The sequence below is a fragment of the Neodiprion virginianus genome, chromosome 7 (genome assembly GCF_021901495.1).
Source record: "Neodiprion virginianus isolate iyNeoVirg1 chromosome 7, iyNeoVirg1.1, whole genome shotgun sequence".
Lineage (NCBI taxonomy): Eukaryota > Metazoa > Arthropoda > Insecta > Hymenoptera > Diprionidae > Neodiprion > Neodiprion virginianus.
The window spans coordinates 16093479-16120251 of record NC_060883.1 but is presented as its reverse complement, the minus strand read 5'-3'; the positions used below and the strand labels follow the sequence as shown (position 1 = coordinate 16120251).

At 35.8% G+C, this 26773-nt stretch overlaps 2 protein-coding genes across 3 annotated transcripts in view; one reads left to right on the top strand and one right to left on the bottom strand.

Annotated features, from left to right (window-relative positions):
• Positions 1 to 819: 819 nt before the first annotated feature.
• Positions 820 to 10818, bottom strand: LOC124309581 (probable cytochrome P450 6a13). Of its 2 annotated transcripts, none has more exons than XM_046773315.1 (5): positions 10684 to 10818; positions 3353 to 4348; positions 2859 to 3080; positions 1525 to 1776; positions 820 to 1096 (listed from the first exon to the last, which is right to left on the bottom strand). In XM_046773315.1, exons 2-5 carry the CDS (start codon positions 4215 to 4217, stop codon positions 930 to 932), a joined length of 1506 nt encoding a protein of 501 aa, XP_046629271.1. In that variant the 5' UTR covers positions 4218 to 4348; positions 10684 to 10818; the 3' UTR covers positions 820 to 929. The 2 variants fall into 2 exon arrangements, with proteins under 2 accessions (XP_046629271.1, XP_046629270.1); XM_046773314.1 differs by lacking the exon at positions 10684 to 10818 and adding an exon at positions 7264 to 7398.
• A 1168-nt stretch (positions 10819 to 11986) lies between these two features.
• The window catches only part of LOC124309459 (probable serine/threonine-protein kinase kinX), a 65331-nt gene continuing 50544 nt past the window's right edge, over positions 11987 to 26773 (top strand). The window contains exon 1 of the mRNA XM_046773123.1: positions 11987 to 12330. The gene's annotated coding sequence lies outside the window, so the exon portion shown is untranslated. The remainder of the gene's footprint in view (positions 12331 to 26773) is intronic.

Genomic DNA, 26773 nt, shown 5'->3' with positions numbered 1-26773 from the left:
CCACGTTACAACTCTTATACATTCCCGCACGCTCACCACATTCCCGCACGCTCAGCTACATCCCCGTTCGCTCAGTTGCATTCCCGCACGCTCTTGTCAACGTGTGGGAAAGTGGTACTTTGCGAACGCAAATGCATGCGCAAAATCGAACTTTGCGCACGATAATAGGAAAAAATAATTAAAGTAGGTATGTTATGTGTCGGTGATTTTAATAGTACATTATACGAGAGTATTGTAGCGAGAGTCAGATGAACGTGCACGGGCTATAATGTACACTTGTGGACAATGAATCTGAGACAGCTAATTTTTCACACTAGACAGTTAAGTTGGCAGCACAGGAAACCTACAGCGCCACAGTCGGCCGAACGCGAAACAAACTCAATCTCAATAAACATAACACAACACATGACCGTCGAATCTAACCTTAGAATACGTGTCAATCACGGTGTCAATTAATACAACAAGTCATCATTCCCGCGGTATTCGGTACTCAATAAATGTGACCAAATTTGATTAACACAAGCTAAGGCATCAGCAATTTCATGAAAGTTTTATACCTACAACGTTTAATATGATTTAACTTTGATACCTTTTATTCGATCCTGAAGTTTTTGGGTTTATTTTGGTCACCATGCAGAGATCCTCGGAGATTGCTCGAAAGATATTTTACATATAGTTACCTCCAGAGTCGATTAAAATACTACCACTTTCGAAATGCCTTTTGCAATGACTTACATAGTTTTTGGATTGGCTGGACCAAATTATTCCTCCACGTTTAAGAAATTCGGTTTCGACGGGAAACGATTCATAAAGACTAGAACTTTGTGCGAGTCCAGTTTTATTTTCTCTGATATTATTGTTTGCTCGTTACTCTATTATTCATTAAGTATCATGTGACTTATTGTTAGTGATATTCAAGTAAAAATATTTCATGAAAGGTTCGTAAAGTTTAAATAAATACCATCACGAGCGGACAGCACAAAAGTTGTCGGATCAATATCATACGGAACTTTCGTCTTCGAACATAGTGACACTTTGAAGTTTTTTAGTATCTGAATGATACCCATCTTCGTCTGGTAAACCGCAAATCGGGCGCCTGAAAATATATAAATATCATTGCTTTGTAAATCTCTGATGTTTAAATAACTGCGAATAATTGACGATTATATAATGACGCTCGAGGTGCCTGAAAAGAAATAGAAAGTTTCCCGTAACGACAAAGCTACCAGTACTAACCATGAAAACAGAGTTCTCAAAATGGCTAGGCTAAATTTCAGGTACAACTGTTACATACTTAGATATATCTTTAGCTTCATATTCGGCTCAGAATTTTTGCTCGTGGCTTTAATGATTCGTTGCAAAATCCTCTGGTAAGTCAACAGAAGCAATTCTTCATTTATTGAAAAACTTGTCCTGAATTTCAAAAACCTCAGTACGAAGGAAAATCGCACTTTTATCGAGATGCGACTGATTAATTCGACATTAATTAATGATCGATTTTCTAACGGATATCGCTTGTCTTACCAATGCAGAATCGCGGCCCTTCTCCAAATGGCAAGTACGCCATCTGAGGCCTTTTTTGAACCGCTTCAGCCGCAAATCGTTCGGGATCAAACACTTCAGGGTCTGGATAATACTGCGGATCGTGGTGAAGACCCAAAATCGGTATAAAGATTTTTGTACCACTCGGAATATGGACCGTTGTGTCAGGTATCGTGTAATCTTTGACGGATCTTCGCGATAGAAACGAAAGGGGCGGATGTTTTCTCAATGTTTCTAGAATCACGAAAACAATGATTATCGATGTTTGTTAGATTGCTCTTTTGGTAGCACAAGTATTTTTAGTCCTACCTGAAAAATTTATTGTACTTTTGGAGACAATGAATCTGAGACAGCTAATTTTTGACACTGGATAGTTATGTTGGCAACACAGGGAAACCTACAGCGCCACAATCGGCCGAGCGCGAAACTAACGCAATCTCAATAAACATAACATAATCCATTACCGTCGAATCTAACCATAGAATACCGCGGGGGATAATAACTCGTTGAATTGACACGTCAATTCTAATGTTAGATTCGACAGTAATGGGTTATGTTATGTTTATTGAGATTGAGTTAGTTTCGCGCTTGGCCGGCTATGGCGCTGTAGGCTTCTCTGTGTTACCAACATAACTGTCTAGTGTCAAAAATTAACCGTCTCAGGTTCATTGTCCCCAAGTGTACATAGCAACGAAGAATCCTAATGGGAGGACGTCTCTGAAATTCAATTTTGAGAGATCTTCCGCGGAATTCAAAGTTTTCTCATTTAAATAACACAGGGAATATATCTTTTTTTTTTAAGATACCAGTCAGGCACATTTTATATTATGGACTTGAGCCTGAAGGGAGTTATATTCTAAATACACGTTTGTCACGTGAATTTTTACTGTAAGATCAATAATTCATCAACTAAAGACGTTTCGGTATAAATTTTAAAACTGAATTGCCTTTGGAGCCAAGGCTTATAACTTCTGAAGCGTTTGAGCTACGGATTTGGCGTGACAGTGGTAACAATTAAAAGAGTAATGACAGTTTCCCCATGTTATCTCAATACGAGAAGTTATAATTCCAAGAGTAACTATTCAAAATTAGATTTGAGAGATATTCTTTTGAGAAGAGGAATTTTTTTTTCCATAGTTATTAGTGCATAACAAGTTTTTCAGGTGGAAATGGAATAAAAAACTTGCGTTTATACAAAACGCGCGAATGTTTATTCCTCGAGGTGTATCTATGTAGGAATTATAGGTAACAGACAACAAGGAAAAAGATATGATTAGCCTACAAGTTACCACGATTATAATATACGGTAGTTGTACCTTGAAAGACTTTGTCCAAATACTTCAGCTCCTTGATCACTTCGAAGGGTAGACTCCCGTTGTGAGTTTTCAGAGCACTTTGGATTTCATCACGCAGTTTTTCTTGAATACTTTCATTCTGCGCTAGTTCGTAAAGAGCGAAAGATATTGTTGTGGCCGAAGTCTCGAATCCAGCCGAGAAGAAGATGAAAACTTGAGCAGCCACCAGTTCGTCCGTCCATTCTGAACATCAAAAGATTTTTTCACACGTGAAAATGATGTACTCTCAGATTTGTTCGTTGGAACAATACAATTGCATAAGTTGAAGAAGTCTGTCGTACGGAATCGTAGCTATCCCATTTTTAATTATAGATAGCTACGGGTCAGTTACTTATAAGTACGAATGAAGTTAAATTAGGGTAGGATCGTTCAGATGCTTTGCTCAATATCCTCCCAAAAGACAATAAAAGCATCAGTATAATGAACTGACAGGTCCAAGTAAGTCCATAACGTACCAAAGTCAGTTGGATCCGAATCTTTCTGAAGTTCCATCAACAAGTGGATAAAGTCGGGCCGAACAATATCGTGTTTGATTCTGTACGCAATGGTCTCTGCTGTACTGTTGACGAAGAATTCGGTCATCTCGCGAGAAAAGACTCTTATCTTTAAGAATTTGAATAGGACTGGCAGACTGTCCCTCATTGTTCTTACTACGCTGTCTCTGACTGACGGATCAAAAACCTTCTTCCCCATCTTTCTAAACTCGCTATTCTCGCTGGTTAGAGCGTTCATGTTGAGTCCGAAGGCGCAGGAACCGATAACGTCGGTGGTGAACTTGGCTGTGATCTCTTTACACTCGATTGGATCGCCCTTGGCGGCAAGGTCAATGACGTACTTTTCAAAGTGATCCGCGCATTCGGACAGAAGATGGTACATCTGCTTGAGTTTCCCGGATGTGAAGACTGGCGACAGCTTGCTTCTGAGCCTTCGCCACCGATGACCCCCGGTACTGAACAAGTTGTTGGACAAGGGGTCAACATCCTCGTTAACGAGAAGTCCTCGGTCGGTGAACGTTGTGAAATCCTTTACGAAGACGTGCTTCAACAGCGTGAGATCACTAATCATCACAACCGGGACTGTTCCGTGGAACAATCCGATGAACGGTTTGTGCTTCCAAACTTGGTAGAAATCGCGAAGCTTTTCGGCAAGCGATGTCTTCATAAGGGCAACGTCCAAGAAATTACCGTATATCGGCAGTGGCTTTGGGCCTTCCACATTCTTCCCCGTCCAATAGGAGTGTTTCGTGATACTGTAGTAGTATAAAAGTGTCAGAATGGTCACACAGCTTATGACAATTTCAAGAAAGGTGAATTGCCACATATTTTCAAGCCGCTCTAAAGACGGCAATAGGTCCAAGTGCTTTGTGAGCGATTTCACTCGAGATGCCAAAATCGAATTCGAGCAAGGTTTGTCGTGCCGTTCGATTTGTTGCTTGTGTTACTTCTTCAAGACTGAAATAATTAAAGACTTTTTAATTTTCATTGCAAATTGAAATTGGATTCATGCTGCAAACGGCAATCGAAATTACTCGTATGCAATATGAATAATGAGAAATGAATGTAGCGTCACACGTCGACACCGTCTTCATGTGGCTAATTCCAAAAGGGATAGCTTTGTAACGATTTTAGGTTGTGCTAAAATCTACGAAACGAAATCAAATAATCACAGAAAGACAGGAAATCAAACACCAAAACGAATGGAGTATTTTATATAATTTTGGAACTTCTGTTTTTTATTCCTTTTATTTATCCACTGTCAATTAAATTCGTTCTTTTCTTTTACAGTATAAAAGGTACTTTACGCGTCGCACGACCAAAAAACCTAGCCTGTTAGTTTAACCACACACATAAATAAATAATGAAGTACATATACCGGTATAAATAAAAATATAAAACGATGAGCGAGAATATGATTCAAAATGATAAATGATAAAGTCGATCGTTTATCTTAGAAAATTGAAGGATCTGACCGTTTGCGTAGATTGTGAGAGGAGAAAGTTGTCAGTGAAATAAAATTAATACGAGCTAAGACTTTGGTGATCTGTATAGCTACATATATATATATGTATGTACATGCTTATGTGTGGTATTCACGTGAAATCGAACGGTCGGTTTCCCTGACCCATTTTAGTCCGATTGCCCTTTCACATAGTCAAATATTGGAAGGATGAACTTTGAATTTTTTCAGATCTTTTCGACACATGATTTTTTCACGACAACTCATCAAATGAATTAATTTCAACAATGTTCTGATTTTTTGCGCCTACGTAGTTTACAACCTGGACGACATATGAAAAAAGTTCCTTTACAAAAATCTTAGGTTTTCTTGTGAACTTCTCAAGAGTATTTTCTTCGGATTTTTCATACTCCGTTTCAGTGTAGTTTTGATACAAATTGCCCGCAAATTATTCGTAACTGAAAAGTGCCCTAATCGAACGGGCTACAATTCATACACAGCGTGCCTTCTTCAATGCAAAAGGTTGTCTGAAAATTTCATAGTGTGCGATGCAGTGGTTCGGAAGATGTATCAACAAATATTCACACAGTAACGAGAATTCGGTTCAAACTTCGCGGCGCGGCAAACTATCTGCTTACCTTGCGCGTGGCGCTTCTGCGCACTTGAGCGCGATCGTCAATTGTTACGCGTGTTGTTTATAATCACGGTTGACGACTTTGTCTTCAGGAGTATATACTTCAGTCTTAACAGTCTGTTAGACAGGTGAATTTATTTGTGCTGATTTGATGACAGGTCTGCAACTGTTGATCGGTTGTTTCCGATCAACCCGAAATTGCTATTGGCTCCCTATGCAGGTCTGCTCAGATTGTTTTCGTAAACGAATCCACTCACATGTACAAAACCCCCGATGCCATGCATCCCCAATTGCATTAGGCGACTTATTTTGCTATAGTTATTATTTTCCCGATAGTAGAAGAAATTCATAGCTTTGCTATAAGTAGAATTTCTATGGCTTCAGGCAAATTAAAAACTCGTTATGATATTCGAGCCAGGGATATAAAATTCAATCCTCGAGATTCTGTCTGGCTCTTTCAACCTCGAAGACAGAAAAACGATATCCGAAACTACAAAGAAACTGGGAAGGCCCTTACTTAGCGGTTAACCGGATCAAGGATTTACAGGATCCGAAAAAACCTATTTTTTCTCTGATATAACTCTCCTCGAGTTCTGTTTCATTACTTCTGCTGACATGTTTGCCAGTATGATATATTTGAAACGATACTCAGTCTCACCTCTGCGTGTCGATTTAGAGTGCCGTATACACAATACGCCAGCGCGCGAAAAAGACAATTTCCGTCGGGAATCATCTTGATAATTCTCGTTTGCATGTTTGTTTTTTGTGTGTCAGAAGCAGATACCTATAAAGATATGTGTCAAAGACTGTCATAAACAGCCGATGACAGCTGTGAAAAGAAGTTTTGTTTGCTAGATGGTTTTCGTTTTGTTTTCGGCATCTCACTCCACCGCCAACTTCATGCGTATACTATTGTTATTATAATCTTTTTCACCTGTTGCTACTTCTTTTTCAATTGTTCAAAATTTTTTTATTAGATGTTTATTTTTTGTGTGTCAGAAACAGATACCTATAAAGATATTTGTCAAAGACTGTCATAAACAGCCGATGACAGCTGTGAAAGGAAGTTTTGTTTGCTACATGCTTTTTGTTTCTTTTTCGGCATCTCACTCCACCGCCAACTTCATGCGTATACTATTGTTATTATAATCTTTTTTATACTATTGCTATTATAATCTTTTTCACCTGTTGCTACTTCTTTTTCAATTGTTCAGAACTTTTTTATCAGATAGAGAGATTCCTGACATGATATGTGAATTCCGTAGCGCCGAACAATATTTTTTAAGCATATTCATCCAAGGTATCGCAATACCGACTGTATAACTTTCACTATTCATATCGCCACATTACAATACTTGTGGATAAGAAATTTCACAGTTTCATGTAAACTACTACTTGTAACTTTTGAACTACTTTTCCGCTCACTACGAAACTTATAGAGAATCTTTGGTGTTGCAAAAGACATGCTGTGTAAAAATTTCAGCAAATTCGATTACGGCACTATTTTGTTACAGAAGATTTTCGAAGATTTTTTTCTCAAAACTATACTTTAACGGGGCAAGAAAAATCGCACATAGTTATGTTTAAAAATTTCATACAAAGATGCGAAACTCTTGTGTAAGAATTTTTTTCATATGTCATCTGAATTTCAAGCTATGTTAACTTGAAATATGTATATATAAGTATATACAGGATGGTGAAGATGTTTAAAAATGGATAAAAGTTTGCTAGTGAAGTCTTTTTCTCTCTGTACTATGTTCCGTTTAAAATATTTACCTGATCAAGATTCACGCGTCAACTCACTTCAAACACGTCTTATCATATTGAGGTACGTGGATCTACTGACAATGAGCCTTCGTTCTTCTTGACCTAAGCTCGTCGCTCTCTCCCTCTCTGTCTCTTAACTTATTTTAAATATAAATCGTCACAGCTGATTAAAAATGAATTACTTGCACCAATGTTGGGAAATTAAAATTTATTGGGTAAGGTATGAGCGGGGAAGCAATAGAGGAACACTGCAAGAGTCAACATACAACTATTGTAAAAAAGGTTGAAAATTTCCAACTTCACGAGTGCATATTTGGTTACCAAATACGCAGCTCTAAAGTGCAGAGAATTAATTCAATTGGTTGGAAACTGAAATGAAAACTACCGACTGCTACTAACCAAACCACAATTCGAAGAACTGACAATGGAATAAAATGAGGCGAACAAGCAGTGCAGAAACGAAAAGTCATCATCGACAAGCGCGAAAATGTTCACGTGGACAGGATAAACCACATCTAGGAGGGGCAATACAACAAAAGAAGAATGTAAAACTATGATGGAAGAACACGGAAACGAAATCAGAAAATGCAAAATACACGCGCAAAACGCAAAAACTCAAACGGTAGTATACCATAGATGAAATAAACTCAATTCTTAACTATTCGGGCAAATGCCAGCATTTTCTTTACTGTCCCTAATGGTAATTGTGGTGTGTTGATGCATGCATGTATGAACTAATATAATATTGAGGAAGTAACAAAAACACTATTCATCTATTACGTACGTTGCATGGAACATGACACGCAACAATATGTAACACTAAGATGAGACAAAAAATTGTCTAGGAACGAGGCTTCAGATCGATCAAGCATTTTTTATTTACTTGGTACACAACTCTTTCCAATGTGTCGTTATAGGTCAACGGATACTCTTTTTACAGATAAGAAGTCAACGTTCTTTGACCTAAATCAGAAGTGATACGTCGTATAATTATAACATGAAATTCAAATACTATGGTCCCCCTATATAATATAGTCAAGATGAAAGTGACAACACTTATTTCTCGGCAAGATATATCAATGAAAAGGATTCTACGTAATCTTAAATTGTTACACATAATTAAAAATTCATACCTGTGTATTGAGTCGTTCACTTTTTGCAGATAGGAGCCAAATGAATTGGAGTTAAAATGTGGAGTACATATAATTTATCACGTGTTTTTTTTTTCGACTGAGTTCTTAAAATGATTGAAGCACTTGAGGAGTATTCTTTCCCCACTATGCATTTCCGCATCAAGCCACGTTAGTAGCGTAGAAATGAGCCTGTGGCCTTAAAGTTGTTTTTCCGGGAGTTAATATCATTATGAAAATAATAGTGACACAGCTCTTCGAATAAAAGTTTTCCACGAATAATACGGGATCATTATCATTAAGATATAATCAACATTCTGCTTGTTCACTTCGAGAAAATGTTTGACCTGTTTAAAAAATCAACTTGTATATGAATTTTGTTGAAATCTTTCACGTAAGAAAACAATCTACAAACAGCTGTTTCACAATTTCAAAAAAATTTAATCGAACAAAATATAGCGGTAAATACAAAATCTTAATTTTGATTGAGTAAATTCAATGAAATGGTACTTTACATATGTATATATATAAATATTCGTATGCAAAATGTTTAGATGAATTTTTCGGTTTCTCCGACAAAACCTTTGGTGAATTGGATACCAACTTTGTAATTTATTCACAGATAAAAAATTTCGGAAGTAAAAACTGAACATTTTCCTGAGAGTGTGTAAAAATTCTCAGTATGAAGGTCACATGAATGGAAAGTCAAGATTTGACGTTTCGGCTTTGAGCGGGGCGCTCCTCAGAAAACTGCAAATGTTTTTGTTATTAAATAAGGGTTACATGGCTAATGTTAAAGTGAGATATCCGTGACAAAACATAGATTAGACGTTGGTCATAATATTAATTTTGACATTCTTTGCCGCCAAAAAAGATTACAAAAGAAGACTAGTCCTGGAATTGTGCAACATTGTTGGTGAAAAAATCCTTCGCTCAATCACGAGCTGTACTCACCTGCTAACAGAAAATATTCGGTTTTTTGATTTCTGATAATGCTATCATGAGCTATCCTGACCACTCTGCTAGGATACTTCTTTCTAAGCGATCTCCGCAAACCAGTACTCAACAGTCGAATTATCAAAATTATTGTATGAAAATTTTATAAAACATTGTTCAAGTATTGTTCTTTTATAAGCTCAAGGTTTGAATAATATAATTTTTTGATTAGATCTTTTAAAAATTAAAAGAGAATGCTTTTTTCACCTTCCAAAACCTGTGTAACCTGTTAAACGTCTTTTAGGCGACCTCAAGTTTTGTGCTGCCTAGGTGATAGTGCAATTTAATGGACTAATAAGTCATAAAGTTAGCAACGGTGACGATTCGATTTTCTCATCATTAACCCAAATTGTGTATGAAGAGACGAAGAGAGAAGAGACTGTACTACAGATGAAGATGTTTACAACAACGGATCAAGGTACGTCCCGATAAGACGATGTTTACAATGCAATAATAACTAATAATCAAGCTGCAGTACTATAATATCTTACCACGACATGTAAGATAACACAGAGCTACGCCGCATGGCGAATCTTAGAATATAAAAATCACACGTACCGACACTACGCAATGTCAAACAACACATAACGAGTTACCAAGTAGTTGTTCAAATTATCCCGCTTAATAATTTAAATTAATCGAATAGGGTAGTTCCCGCTCAAATTCTTCTAGGCAAATACTCGTGACAGGGAAAGGGAATCGAATTTAATAAATTCACGTTATTTGAACAAAAACTTAAACAGTATTTAAGATCTCTATTTATATGGCGATGTTTTTTCAAACCATGTACCGACATCGTGTACCATAAATAACGATTGACAAAAATTTGTCGTAAATGTACGAATTTTTAGATACAAATAAAAGGATACGATGTACCTATGAATATTCAATTATCTTGAGGTATCATCAAGCTTCGAAAACGTCAAATGATAATAGTTTAACGTGGATTACGTGGAAGTATAACAATAAATAAGTTCGATTCGATGCAAAGTGAATCGCGCTCTTTTAACTGCCTAAGTGAAACTACTGTCGAAAGGTTGTCATGGATTCTAACAAATTTAAAGAAAAAGCCTGAAATGTGAAATCTGAGAATCATCGCAAGTATAAGAATTTATACAGACACACTATAACGGTACGCATAAAAAAGTACCAAACAAACAACTTATACAAACATCTAGCAAATACTTTAGATAGATATGAGGAAAAGATTTCAAATATTTAAAAATGAGCTGATACATACTCGTTTACAGCCAACGATAGACGGTTTTAGTAAGGAAATACTTGTCATCGAAAAATTGATTACCTTAAGAAAATACTAAAAGCGAAGACAACGAGAAGAAGAGCTTTCGATTTGATTTTGTCACAAAGAACCGGTCAACACACTAGATACGGTGGATATTAGAGGCATCGATGATCGCACTGCACTGAACTCGTTTGATATAGACCGCTCTAAGCGCCAACAGAGATCGAAGAGATAACTCATGTAAATGGGAAGAAAGAATTGCAGTTATCTAAGAAAAGTTACAATAGTATACGTTCACCCATGATGGAAGTTTCAGCAAATAGTTGATGTCAAGTATGTGTCATTGACTCTGAGCAAATTACAGCGAGTTTGCTAGCCAACATTACGTTATCAGGTGATGTAGCCTTTTCTACTTTATCTAGTGAAATTACCTTAATTCACGCTGATTGTGAGACGCTGAGTTTCCCAACTTTTTTTTTTGCAGTTTTTTATTTATTAAACTATACTTATTTGCTAACAACTGCTGAGTTTTTTCGGTTCCACGTGGTCCCTAAAATGTTTCTGAGCCTAGGGAAAAAAAAAAAAATTTTTTTTATTTGTTTGTTCATCGCAAAAATAGCAAATGTAAACAATCGGTCGAAATTCGTACTGTTCCACGAGAAAAAGCAGTTTCTTCTAATCTACCACGAAAATCCGAATGGCAATTTCCACACAAGCTTACTACTCCGTGTTCGCAACGTTTGGTTTACCAGTCGGACATCCTACCTACCGCGCCAAACTACTTTATGGGAAACCATGACTTTATTTGATTGATAATATAATGTCCGGTCCACGCGGGCATGACAGATACTACGGTCACTGGAAACTAATCGATAAGATTATACTTTCAGAATTCGTACTCACGATACATTTATTTTTCAAATTCGGAAAATTGTTCGACAGTTAGTACATTTGCAGTGTAATTATTTGAAATTAAAAATTTGGCTACTAATTAATTCTTTGGGCTTAACTGAAATCTGACACTATTAATTATTTCGTTTAAAATTTATACTTGATTAGATCCACAAGAAAAACTCCGGAATTTCCAAAAACTTTTCAGAGTGGAGCGATACACTGTCGTAATTTGAACCCTGTCCGTTCGTTTTGTTTATTTAATATAGGAAGAAATAGTGTCAGGTTTCCTCGGTCGGTAAGGGTGGGAGTTCTACACGACCTTAAGGTTTGGAACAATTCGCGACGTCGCCAGCTTTTGTTTGAGACAAGGTAGTCATGGCAGCTGTTTCCAACGCGGGAACATATGGCCAGTTGCGAAGGTTTACCTGACGGTGTAAAGAACAACGTCAATCGTCGACGTAACCTCGCGCAGTGTACGTCAACCGTCACGTCAAACCCGTCAACGGTGGATCCGATAACCAGATTTTATTTCTACACAAAACTCTGTCCTTGTTTTCTTACTCCAACATCGACGTCGTTCTTGGGGTTCATCGTGCAACGTTCAATCAAGCCGACGGATTCGCTCTCAGGCTTGCCAACATATGCCGGTCGCGTTCAATTTAAGTACTCGTTCAAATACTAACGTTAAACTTGCTTCCGTGGTCGCTTTAAACCAAACGCGATTCAAGAATCTCCGATAGGCAAACTTTCCGTCCTGTATTACTCGTTCGTCGGCATCACTTGCCGAAGATCAAGATCGTGATTTGATACCTCGTAAGTACATACAAGTATCTTCACTTTTACTGGAACAAAATTTTGTGCTTTATTTGAACGTTAAGCCGCGTGGTAGTTTCACTTCACTCACGCAAACTCAAGGCGAAAACTCACTCGCGTGAGAATCGAGCTAATTCGAATCAATATATCGTTATATTCTAACTGAGCGACACTGTGCAGTTCGTGTTTTATATATAAGCTGCAGTGTAACGGTATAAAGCTCCCTTCAAGAGCCACATCATGTGCACGATGTCTAACACCGTTTTATTGAACGTCCATGCGATGACTTTGTAACCCTATCATCTATTCACCGCACAATTATGACCTGGAAATCATTATAAAGAGTCATCACTGCAGGATTGGGATGAAATTCAGCTTGTCTATTAGTGATACGATTCACTTTCGAAATTATCCCTAGAATGGTACACTTGTATTTTTATTTTTTTTAATTTTTTTGTTTTTATGAGGAAATCGACGGTACCGTTTAAAAATTTTGGAAAATTTGAAAAATGTGTCAAAATTTGGTCTGAAGGAGAAAAAAAATTGTAAATTATCAAAATCGAGTAGGTTTTATTAATCACCGTAGGGTACAAAAGTTCTGAGTCAATCACAATATTATCGAATGAGTTATTCTGTAGTTTTTAAAGAAAAATTACATTTGTTATTCGACAATTGTACCATTTCGATACAATTTTTATAACAATCAACTTTTTAGAAAACAGCAAGGCAGATTAATAACTACGTTGAAGAATTTCTCGACCTTATCTTGAATTATCTGCAGATTTTCTCGGTGTTGAAGGTCAGCAAAGAGGAAGAAGTCAACATTTTTTTACATTTCCTCCAAAAACTAAAAAATTATTTACAGTAATTATGTATTATAATATTATAATTACTGTAAATAATTTATTACAGATATATATGACCGTAAATCAATTTCGAATTTTCGATCGAGACAAAAAGTTAGTTATCTCCGCCAAAAAAGGGGTAAGTGGATGTTCCGGGTCGCATTTAAAAGTAGAAGAAACTAATTTCATTAATTTTTTTGTAAAATGTCCACGACTTTCTCAGCACTCACTCACTGATTTTGAACATATTTTTTTTTTTTGTGATTTTCGTACTCTATGAAAGTCGTGCGTAATTTCTTGTGGAATAGCTATCGAAATTTATTTAGAAAGACTTTGAAAGCCACAAGGGTCAGCTTTAATTTCCTTTTTCGACATTTTTTTTTTATCTTACTTGTAAATTTATTCCACTTTGTGTACAGTAGTTCAGTTTTTAGAAAATCTGTCGTGACTCGTGAACTATGTGGTTTAATCGAGGGGCTGCTCACTTAGGAAATCATTGAACCATTTTACAAAAAATCAGATAGGCAATCGCTAGGAATTGCTGGAAATCATGCGAGTCGCACGATTCCGCATTTTCTCATGATTTTTCCAAATATACAGGAAATCGTAGGGAATCGCCAAGAAATCACGAAATTTTCGGAATCGCTGGGAATCGCTAATCCCCTCTTCATGCAAACAAGCCTTTGTCCAACGTTTATGCATAAAACGTTTATCGTGAATTTTTTATACATATGAATAAAATAATATTTTATATTTATGAATTTCTGATTTTCAATCTAGAAATCGGTGATTCTTGAAATTTAGGAATCATTCGTAATGTTAGAAGTCAGGAAAAATCGCATGAATTCGCGAGTAATTTCATTGATTCAGGCGTTACGAAAATCGCAATCGAAATCACGAGAAATCGATTCCTTTCGGAAATCGATGAACCACGGAATAAGCGAGTGAGCAGCCCCTCGGATTTAATATTAAACGTCAAGAAGGGGAAAAAGTTGCATTATTACATTTCAAACGTGTCAAAATTTTTTTATAATTTTGTTTACGAGCTTCTTTGTGGTCATAAAGAAATTTTCTTCAGTTCGAGAACGATGAAATTTAAAATCAAAAGTTGGGAGGAAATAAAGTTGTACTACTTTATTTCGAACCGAACAGAATTTTTTTTCGAATCAAATTTAAAAAGAAATTGTATGGCTGCAAAGAAATTTTTAAACAAAATTCCGACACCTCCAAAATAAAATAATGCAGCTTTTTTCTTTCCCGAGTTTTGATGGATTTTAAAAAAACGGAACTACTGCTGAAAGATATACATTTTTTTTGTGAGAAAAAATTGCAAACATCTTTTCAAAAAACAAAATTAAAGGGGAATCTCGACCCTTCAAAATCTTTGTAAGAAGAAATTTCTATTACTATATCTTCAAAAATTACGCATGACTTTACGGAAGTATGAAAATCTAATACAAAAAAATTGTAAAGCATTTTCCAGGGTGAAATAATGAAGCTGATGCTTTCTTCTTTCAAATGCGACCTTGAACATTCATTTGGGTCTTCTTTTGGCCGAGATATCCAAATTTGTGTTCCGTTTGAAAATTTAAAAGGGAATCCCGAACTTATCGACGGTGCTGCATATGCAGGGTAAGCTTCCGAGAAAGCACTATAGTATGTTGGGTTGCCTATCACGTAGGTGCACACGTACCGGTAAAACAGACCTACCGAATTATCGGTAAGTAACGCGTTTAACACGTTGAGCGCCATGTCAGCCATCGGTGGCTGACACTAGACTTTCCGTTTAGGCCGCGTCAGCCATCGATGGCTGACACTAGACTTATCGGTGGCTGACAGCGGCGCACGTGGCCTGAACGGGATTGTCTTAGAAATACGCGTGGCGCTCAACGTGTTAAGGTCCTCGTGAGTGAGCTGGAACCACTGAATCAGTGCACTGAACTACAATATGTATATGAGCAAGTCTATCGATTCTAGAAGTTGGATCTGGCCTCACTACCTCAGATTTTTTCACAATTTTTCTAGCCAAAATTCTTCATTGAAAAAGAGTATCCCGAATTTTCTCAGATTTTTTTTCCTGTTACTTTCGGAGTTATTGTACAGAGCATTCCATATGGATTTATATTTTTTGTTTTGTTAATTATTTTTCTTTTCTGTGCTCTTTTGCCACTATAAAAAATTTTCAAAAAATTAGTTTTCTGTGCGAAAAAGGCTCAGGTTTCCAGAATAAATATTTATTGTTCGTTTATGTTCGTGAAAAGGTCTCAAAATTCAGCTTAACGTTTAAAAAGCTGTTTTTTTTTTTTTTTTTTTTTCCTACCGTCGCCCAAATTGGGAACATTTTTGCAATATTCTTTTCGGAAAGCTGAGAAGATTTTACCAAATATTCCTATTCTTCAAGGTGGGATCTCCATAAACACACAAAAGTAGAATTTACGAACGAAAATTGACGGATACTTCCGATTCATTTTCAGTTGAGAATGAATTGAATGGCATGATTTTATAACGGTTGAAAGGCTTAAAAAAAAAAAACAAAAACCTACAACATTTTGTGATAAGTCTAGTATTTTCGCTGTTGATCTCGAAAAAAAGTGAATTTTTACACGATTCAACTTTAGCCTTGAATAACTTTTGAAAGAGTTTGGTTCTCAAGAAATTACAAGAGACCTTTTTTGTGGAGCACTAAATTCCCTAAAAAAATATCTATCAGACGTATATGTAGAATGCCACGTCACTGAGCGACAAAGTTCAAAAATAAGTAAAATTATTTTCTCGTGTTAGTTAAATGGAAAATGGAAGATTGCGTTCAGGAACCACTAAATATTAACATTAATTGCTCAAATTATGTCAGGCGTCTGATTTCCTCGTTCTACAACTATTAAACGTGTGACTTTGAAAACAAAACAAATTTTTTTGCATCACCCTAATATACAATATACACATGAATTGTAATGAATTTTAAAACAAATCACCATATTCGGCTTCCAACGATCCGTGTATATAAATTTTCAGTAATTTACGTAACCATGCTCGTAACCATTTAAACTATACTTGGCATCGTTGCAATGCGCTATTGGATATCTACCGCATTGGTATCGGTTAGTGCTTGTTGCTTGGTCACGCGACTACTCGCAACAATTCACGATATTTCCTATGCAATTTTCTAAACTGTACCTGAATTCTCGCCTAATTACGCGTTCTTATTTCATTCTCACGTTTCAGCTCATCGTCAAACTTTGGAATAAACTGTGCTCATCTCATTGTCAGCAAAGTTCTGTTGTCTTACAGATGAATTTTGTCGTTAAAACAAGGCCTTCAAATAATGTTTTTCCAACACAAAAGACTGTATTGAAAATCAGACTTTCCACATTTTTTTCTCTATATTTTCTCCAACATAGACTAAATGCATCTCGAGGTGCAGGGTACTCTAAAGTTTGATGCGATCCTAAGGTTAGGCATACGTTTGGGAATTATCGTTAAACATTTCTGTCTGAAATTGGAGAATTCTGGGATAGTCACAACCTACGGCTCGTGTCAGACAGAAATTTCAAGCAATACGTGTTGAACACAAAGATAAATGGAGAATTGGAATGCCTCATATTGTAAGATTATTCCAACGTTTGACACTTATCTCTTGACGCATTTCTGCACGACAAAGAATGCTGACTGTTCATGATCCACACGCTACTAGTTGTGTACTCGACTGTCTGAATATTGTGAAAAAATAATGAGTAGTAAGTGCAAAGTGTAAAATGTAAGGCTAGCTTAACCCATGATCTTGGAAAGTCAAGTTCGAAACTATCGTTCGCCTTTTATTGACGCGTAATTACGTACATGTATCGTGCGCCGTATGGTTCGTAGGCGTATAATTGCTGTGGGAAGCACTCATTCAATAATAATGTAGCTAATTCTTTGCCAGTGTAGAAGTAAGCATCGCGTCGTTCTTTCAGCTTCTCATATGCCGCTGTTGTATGGTATTGGAAATAATTCATTCTCAGCCAAGAAGTAGAAAATCGAGTGAGCCATGCAGATACGTAGTAAAGATCTCTCCGTTGTAAAAAACAATGATATTCGAAAATCCATTTTCCATTTTTATAACCCATTTCAAATACCTATTTTTCATTTTACATTTCAAACGATGTTAAGGAAATCATTTCCATTTCATACTTAAAATACACTTTGAAAACCATTTTCCATTTCAAATGGACCCGAAATACTATTTTACCCAGACCTGAAACCAACGACTAAATGTACTACATCCCAGGGGTTAATCGCTGTTCTTATCTGGTGTACATATGCCCGATAATCTCATGTAATTCTTGTTATCGCTTTTAATCTGATATGAACCTTGTAATCATTGTAATCCGTTGTCATCTCTCGTAGTCTCTCGCAATCTCTTTGTATTCTTTATGTTATCTTTGTAATTCTTGTAACCATTTATAATATTTTTCAACCGATTCTATTCTCAGTGTTATTTATATGCAATCTTTGTAATATTTTTAATCAATTGTAATCCATTGTGTTCCTTTTGTACTCTGCATGTTTTTATTGAGATCCCTGATATCCTAGTGATTTTTGTAATCACTTGCAATATTTGTGTTCCCTTGCGAATTCTTACAATTCTTTGCAATCTCTTTCCCTACAGTAACTTGTAATCTTTGTATTTTTACATATTGAATCTCTTATAATCATCGTAATATCTTTGTATTCTTTATGTTGTCTTTGTAGTTCTTATAACCACTTATAATATTTGTCATCCGTTTCTGTTCTCAATGCCATCTGTGTGGAATCCTTGTAATATTTGTGATCCATTGTAATCGATAGTAATCCACTGTGTTTCTTTTATACTCTGCATATTTTTATTGTGATCCCTGAAATCCTAGTGATTTTTGCAATCAATTGCAATCTTTGTGTTCCTTTGCGAATTTTTGTAATTCCTTTCAATCTCTTTCCCTATAATGAACTTGTAATCATGGTATTTCTACATATTGAATCTCTTACAGTTATCGTAATTTCTTTGTACTCTTTTTGTTATCTTTGTAATTCTTGTAACCACCTATAATATTTGTCATCCGTTTCCGTTCTTAGTGTCATCTATGTGGAATCCTTGTAGCATTTGTAATCCATTGTAATCGATTGTAATCCATTGTGTTCTTTTTGTACTCTGAATTTTTTTATCGTGATCCTTTACGAACTCTATAGTAATTCTGTGCAATCCATTTCCCTGTAATCAACTTCTAATCTTTGTAATCGTAATGCGTGCATTCCATTTTTACACATCGAATAGTCCCTCGACTTCACGCTTATTGTCAACGTTCGCAGACAGAATTGAAACATAATGACGTAGTAATACACCGTCTAACTGGCTGTAATGGCACTCAAAGCAAATCTCTATCAGTCCAGGCTGTGATCGTCGTAAGTCGTAGATTTTGACTTTTTATAGAATTACCGCCTTCGTTCTATTCCGTTCCAACATTAAATCCTGTATGCAGGAAGCACGAATTGCAAAAAGCTTCACATTTTATGGAGGTATGATTGACTGCAATTTTCTATATGAAGTCAGCGCGCACGACTTGAAGAGCGAAGCAATCACTGCGAATTAAAGGAGGTCGTACATTTTCAAGGGTAATACCAACTCCGTTAAAAATTTACCGACCGAGTTAAGCGCGAGCACCTCCGCTTAAATGGTGACGTCCTCTCAATTTCAACTCATCATAAACATTACCGAGAACGTAGGTATAACTTTGCGACAGGATGTTACGCTGTAATATTTTTTAATGCCAGCTAAACACTGGCAGACACCTTCAACTGCCGATTACGTTCCCAAGGTTTACCTTTCCCACGCACGGTACATTGCCGTCTTTGAGAAATGGCCTTAAGAAACTAAGAATGAGGTGAAAGCAGTTCCTTGAAATCCTTCCTTAGTCTCCTTATGGGGAAATCGGCGCGTCGATAATACGACAACTTTGAAAATATCTGTAATAAGAGAAATTTCAATAAGAGAGGTAACGGAGACTTTATTACAGGTAACACAAGTCTATAAAAGAACATTTTATTTGAACCGCATGGAATGTTTTTCGTAAATATTATGCTTTCGAGTATAATGAATCCATTATACTCAAACAGTAAAAAAACCTGTGTAGTTTTCTGGTCGCAGATTTGTGCAATTCAACAAATTACACCGGTTAACATGAACTTTGAGTTTGGGTTCTAGATTTAAAATTTTTATTTCTTATCTACGTCACTAATAAATTCAAAAAAACATTTATTAGATATTTGTTGATATTTGAAATTACAAACATAAAACGGTTGTAAAAATAGGACATGATTAATCTCATCACGGGATTCACGTAAATTAACCTTTCAAAGTAAAATTGTCGAACCGTTGACTTTTTTTAAATTCGATACACTCGTTTTTGTACCGAAGCTGTTGAAGAATTTTAAACAATATTGATTGGGATTAAGACTCATTGAAATACTCGAAAACGTGATGTACACCGTAATTACACCTAACTTACAAAAATTTTCGTAAACTACTCTATTTTATACAATCTTTGCAAACTCATTTAGATAACTGCTGAACTGCATTTAAATGTAATAATGCACACATATTAGTTCATCCTTTCTTCAAAAAACCTTTAAACGCATAAAGTCCGTCTCCGACCGGACGTTTTAAAGATTCAAAGTAGAATGCCCAAAGTTTGCTAGCCATATTTTTTATTTATACGTAAAGAATCTTTTATTCCGCTGGTAAAAGAAAACTGTCTCTGCATAAAGCCGATTATTGTTATCAATTCAAAAATCAATTTTTTTTTATTAATTCTTCACGTTTCCTGATCGTTAGTACGTGTGAATTGTGGTCCTGTGTTGATAACTTGGATTAGTTCGTAATTTTCTGGCCGTCAGTATTTTAAAGTGGAAAATGACAAAATTAATATTGAACGATTGAATATAATCTTGGTGCTTTGTGAATTTTAAGATCGGTTAAATGCTTTCAATAAAATCATCTTGTACGACAATTGCAGCACGAAATTCTACGAAATCCAAAGTTCTGGAAACAGTTTCCAAATTTTTATTATGCGTTATTTTCACCTTTTCACCGATGAATGACGTCACCAGAACTTAAAATGAATCGAATGAGCTTGAAACGTTTCAATTTTCGAATAATCAAGATATCGAAAATCTTTCTGCGCTAGTGATTTTTCAAAGTATATTCTCCTGAAGAATATGCAAAAACTGAGTAAGCCTTGGTACAAAAAGAAATATGGACCGAAATTCATTTTGAGATTTTGATATTAGAAAAGAAAAAAAAAAAAAAAAAACGAAGAAATTCAGGCATCACTTACAAATGTAAATTATAGGTAATAATGTGTACAGGAAAAGTACATGGAAGTAAATTCATAATCTGTCGACAGTTTTCCTAGCCTTTTTGGCTTCCAGATTATTTTCAACATCATTGAATTAGTTTAAAAAAAAAAACAAAAAATTCAAATATTCGTAACATTATCATTTTTGTAATTAAAAAAAAAAATACTCTGTCGGTAATATCTATTTCAGGGATTATTGCAATATTACCATGTAGAGTAGGTATGCAAAATTCTGAAAATTAGGCGTTTGTTTCGATGCTTCTAACGTGGGTCCGCTTATTTACACCGAACCGTAAAATGTGTGTGTCGGATTGTGACTTTTTCCTATTAACGTAATTATATTACGTGTATATATTACCTAATCGGGCTTTCCCAGATCGGCTTTTTCGTATCCGAAATCACTAATTATAGCTCGCTCTGACAAAGCTGCGTAATAATAATATTGTAAAACGTGCAAAGGGCGTGGCCTTATTCAGCAATTGCTAAGGTAGGCCGGCCTCGTTTGACGATCACTGCACTGTCTACCAAAACAGGGTTTACAATTAGTGTCATGGTCATCAGCGACGAGAGACGAGAAATCGTTGTTGCAGGTTTTTCGGAGTTCCTGCACGCAAAGATCAAGATCACAAGAATGCCCAAAAATAATCGATTTTCGATTTTCGATTGAATCGATTATTTTTTCCCCGTCAATCGAGTATCATCGATTATTTTTCAAACTCGATTATTTTTCCTTATAATCGTTTTTTTTTTTTTTTCACTCCCACGAACGATGCAATCCAATATCAATTGATATGATTAAAGTATCAATTATTATCATTGTCTTACTTACTAAGTACCTGTTTCATATAATAAGTGAAAGATCAATGAATATTTTTACCTGACATTCAAAATATTTTCAATGAAACTGTAAATCATCAAAAAACTTTTACGCTATTAAGACTGCATGCTGGAATTAACGAAATTTTGTTTTCAAATGCACCGTTTCAAAAAAATGCGAATTATTCAATCAATTTTCACCAATTCAGTCGAGTCGTGTTCGATTATTTTTTTGGACTCGACTAATCGATGGGTCGATTATTTTTAGCTTAGTGGCCATCGCCAATTCATTGCCTTTGTCATTGGAACAAATTAATAAAAATCAATGGCCTTATGTTTGGTGAATAAACCTTTTCAGCACCAAAATATATTTTAATCTATTACATTTAAAATGGTTCAAAGTCGTATCCGCCATTTTTGTGTTTTCTTCGCAAACGCTTTAAAAAACCTTTGACACGTAAGTAAGAATCAGAATTTTTTTATTTTTTCAAAAAACTATATAAACGTAACTGTTCAAGGCTGCAACCGACATTTTTTAGTTGGAAACGCTTTAACACCCTTTGAAACGTAAAGATTTGTCGATTCGAAGATTTTTGCATGGTTACTTGAAAGAAAAACGGTGCGGATGCGACCTTGTAGAGCATCATTTACCGTTAATTAACAATTTTATTCTTATAAAAAAAAAAAAAAAATGTTTTTGAACGTATTCTTATCCTTTTGCGTACATATATACAAAGGGGAAAAAATATACCCATTTACCTCTACGCGTGGTAAATGGTCGTGTAATGGAGCAAACGAATTTTTATCATCAGACTCGCGAAATATTTCAGTTTCCGCTTGTTCTTCAAGTCGGTGTTATGCTTCTTTGAAAGAAGAACTGCATGCGGAATCTTTAACTGCACGCGTACAGACTGTATCTGTTATAACGATGACATCACTGGCTGCAAATGCCCCCATGCATCTCTTTCGATCAGTTTGCACAAGGTTCTCTATGCGTGTTCTGTTCATTTATCGTAAAGTGAATAAATCACGCGTATTATCTACAGAGCTGGATAAAATTCTGTCACAAATGCGTTAAAAAATGAAAATGGAAAATGCTTCTAAAGACATAATTTAAACAAATAAATCGAAACGTATTCTGCCTCAGTTCTATTTTGCTTGAAACGTAAAATATAACCACTTCAAATGAATTATAAAATATATAGAATTAGGATATTTATATCTTAATATATATAAATCTCGTGTCACGATGTTTGTCCTCAATGGACTCCTAAACCACTTAACCGATTATAATAAAATACGCACACCATGTGCAGTTCGATCCAACTTGAGAGATAGGATAGTTTAAATCTCAAATTATAGTCGCAATTTTAATTTATTGCTAATTATTTGTCTGTTATTATTCGACAGTCACAATTATCTGTTAACTCCGAATGATTCTAACAGATGTCGATACCTTTCGACTGGGTTGAGTAAGTAATCAATAGATGGCGCTGCTATGGTAAATCTACGAACGTGTCATATAAGCTACACTAGCAACCCATCCCGGCTTCGCACGGGCATATAATAATATAATAAAAGAAAATACACAATGTTTACAGTGAGTTTCTAGAAAAATAACATTTATATTATTACTTAATATTATTATATGCCCGTGCGAAGCCGGGATGGGCTGCTAGTATATATATATATATATATATATTTTATAATAATTGAGATACGTTTTGTTCTCTGTCACTTTATATTCTACGTGCAATATTCTTCCTAACCGGAAAATGTAGTTCTTTCAATTTATATATAGTGTGTTTATAGGGTAAGGTGGAGCATGACGGACCCCCTGAACCGCTAATTATTTTTTATGATTTTTAAGCACCGGCTACAATTTATTTTGATCTATCTTGAACAAATTCATCATTATGTTGCCATGATTTCAAGAAAAAAAAAAAAGTCGGGGCCGGCGAACCCTCTCCAAAAATTGATTAAAAAAAGTTCTCTTGTTTTTTTTTGAAAACTTTTGAAGTTTTTCATTTCACCCAAAATACTCTATCTTGTTTGTAAATCGCTTATAAGCTTTCAATTATAAAACTGTTGAACAAAAAAGTTTTGTTTTTTTATATGTGTATTTTTTTTCAAATTTTTCGGGGGCTCGTTGTGCCACACATTCCCATATAATTGTTTTAAATCCAGAACAAGTTTTTAATCACGGAAAACTACAGTTTTGATAGATCTAGCTAGTCGTGTTTACTGGAAAAAATATTGCAAGCACTCATGCAGTCACAAGCTGTTTATTTGCGGAATATCATTCAAAACGCTCTCCCACTCTCTCTCTCTCTCTCTCTCTCTCTCTCTCTCTCTCTCTCTCTCTCTCCTCTCTCTCTCTCTCTCTCTCTCTCTCTCACTCTCTCTCTCTCTCTCTCTCTCTCTCTCTCTCTCTCTCTCTCTCTCTCTCTCTCTCTCTCTCTCTCTCTCTCTCTCTCTCTCTCTCTCTCTCTCTCTCTCTCTCTCTCTCTCTCTCTCTCTCTCTCTCTCTCTCTCTCTCTCTCTCTCTCTCTCTCTCTCTCTCTCTCTCTCTCTCTCTCTGTCTCTTTCTATAACTCTAGAAAGAGAGCTGTACAGGCAGACACGTTTGTTCTTCAGTCGCACAACACAATCAGGATATACATCCAAATCACTTCTTCATCCGAACGAAAGAATTAACGCATTGTTTAAAATATTTTCATCGAGTTAAAAATTAAGTGATGACCTGTAAATTTTATTGTAATTTATTCCAGTCGCAGAGAATTATACTGAAATATGAAATTCATGAAATTCTGGGAAAAGTGTAAAATCAATTTGAATAAAAAATAAGACGTTTGAAAAATGAGAAATATACGTATATAAAGTGCACAAAAATAATGCGTAATAAGTGAATGCATTTTACTATTTCAATTACAAAATACAAAATGTAATTTCAGATATTACTCAGCCGATTACGTACATCATTCAATGATTGTGTCTCGCACGGAATTGAGAATGATTCAATATTCTGCAACGATAAAAGCATGAACAAATAAACGCAATGTAAACAAATAGAGTCGATGTAAGTACGTCAGACAAGGTCACCTGCAGTAATGCCGACTGTTTTCAACGGAATCCGTGACGTCATCTGAACAGTCGAGATACTTGACATGGGGTGTCGCGTTATATTGCATCAGCAGTTTTTCGTCGTAACCGGCAGTTCTAAAAATCGAATACAATTTAAAGTTTCAATCTATTCAGATTCCATATTACCGGCAGAAATTATACACGACGTCACGTAGTACTCCTACCCTTACCGATCGAGCAAATTCTAAAGTCGAATCCTTTCCGTTCGTTTGTTTACTCAATACAGGAAGAAATAGGGCGAGATCGCTCGGTCGGTAAGTGTAGGAGCACTACATGATCTTAAGGACAAAAAATTTGATCTAGAAATCGATGAGTCCGGTACATTTCCGCAGGCACATTGCAGTTACGCATTATAGTTATTCTAACGTGTATATACATATACGTGTGTATACACTTGCGGATCGTGAAATCGGGGCCGTCGAGCGAGTCTGCGAATGACCATACAGGGTTTTAATGACTGATGACTTCACGCAGCGAGAATAGCTTGGAGGTCCGCGATCAGCCGACCAGCGGTTCTCATTCACAATTGCAAGTACACTTTGAAACTCTACAGGCAGCACTGAGCCGACGCCGGATTCTTTGTATCTTTGGACAACGATCTGTGGGCACATAGCAAAATCGAACACGGTACGTGAACTCCGTGTAAAAACCAACTACGATTCATGAATCGCACATAATCGATCTCGGCAAGGATTTTATCCAAAGATGGCATCCTCGTGTCGTCAGGAACACATTTGTAATGTTTACAAAAAAATACTTTATTTATTATCATCCGTTACAACATCGCTTTATTATACAAGCAAGTATCATTGCGATTGATTTGTAAGATGATTATTATACAGACAAAACATTTTTCATCATTGTTACTCTTATTTATCACTTTCGTTCTTTTTATTATCATAACACCGGCAAGTCGTGAAGAAATTATAGCTTTGACGTATCGATTGATACACAATCTCCCAATTTCGTTTAATCTTAATCTCAAGTTTTATTTACTCAGATATCCAGGCGGCCTGATTTCCAATGTTAAGATATCCTATAGGTACCCTACCTTAGCTTGTACTATAACTTCGCGTACAATATGTTTCACGAGTATCCCCGAATTGCATGTTTTTACACTTAAAGTGTACAAAGGCTTTATTAATATACCCTATAGTATATTAGAATGGTTCTTATTTTGGTCATGTCGGAATTTCTTCGCGTTTATCCGTCAAAAAGTAATCAACTTATATGATAAAAAGAATTGCCCACAACCCCGAATTCGTACGATACCTTAAACACGCCCCGCTAAGCAGTCGAATTTTTAAATAAAAAAATACATGCATTTCAAGTTTAAAAAAAAAAAAAGAAAGAAAAAAAACTTTTGATTACCGTAAAACTGTAAATTATAAAAAATAGTGCCTATGGCTACCTTGTAGGAAATTTAATGCTCTACAAAAAAGATCTGTCGTAAAATTTTCTTAAATCTAATATTTATCGCGTTATCAGCGAAGAACCGTCTTCGTTTTTCCGCTGCGTAAAATATTCATTCGGATAATATTCATAACTCGCAAAAATCTACTCGTATACAACAAGTGGTGAAATTTCTCAGATAAACGCTGCAATGCGTAACCTAATTTTTTCGAATCGACAGTCTTAGGGTTGTTTATTTTTCACCATTTATGGAATATGTGGATTGAATCGCACTTTCTCCGAGTTTTCCATTATTTATTCAGGTATCGACGATCTGTCGGCCAACATTCGTCTCGCCGTTTCAATTCACCTGAATCATGAAGTAGCCGATGCATGTATATGCATAGGATCGCCGCTGCATTCGTTTCCTTATTTGTCGCTACTCTCCATACTTGCCGAGTTGGACCACCTCGCAGTTCTGCAATACTACGCGGAATGAATAAAAAGTTTCCAGATCTCCGCTCTCATTCCGCATGTAGACCGCTCTGCCTACGTGATCGTTTAATATATATAATTGGATAAAAATCAGGTCAGGTCAACGATAATTAAATAAATATCGAGGCTTATTTTTTCAGAACTCATCACGATATACTACCATACAATCTTGATTCTCGAAAGTTCTCTTCTTACCTTTGAAAATTCATAACGAAAAATGTAGAAAAGGTTTTTTTGAACTTTTTTTTATGTCATTTATAAATCGAGCTTTGCAGCGGAGGATGTTTTTTTCTTTTTTGAAATTGAAAATTGTGCATTCTTAAATTTTATGCAAAAATACCTTATTGTTGTTTTTGAAAACTCGATATCGTTAACGAAATAAAA

Coding starts and splice junctions, on each gene's coding strand:
- LOC124309581 (XM_046773315.1), bottom strand. CDS start 4,217: ATGTGGCAATTCACCTTTCTTGAAATTGTCATAAGCTGTGTGACCATT. Junction 3,081..3,352: donor TTCGGATCCAACTGACTTTG/GTACGTTATGGA, acceptor TTTGATGTTCAG/AATGGACGGACGAACTGGTG. Junction 1,097..1,524: donor AGGGCCGCGATTCTGCATTG/GTAAGACAAGCG, acceptor ATATATTTTCAG/GCGCCCGATTTGCGGTTTAC.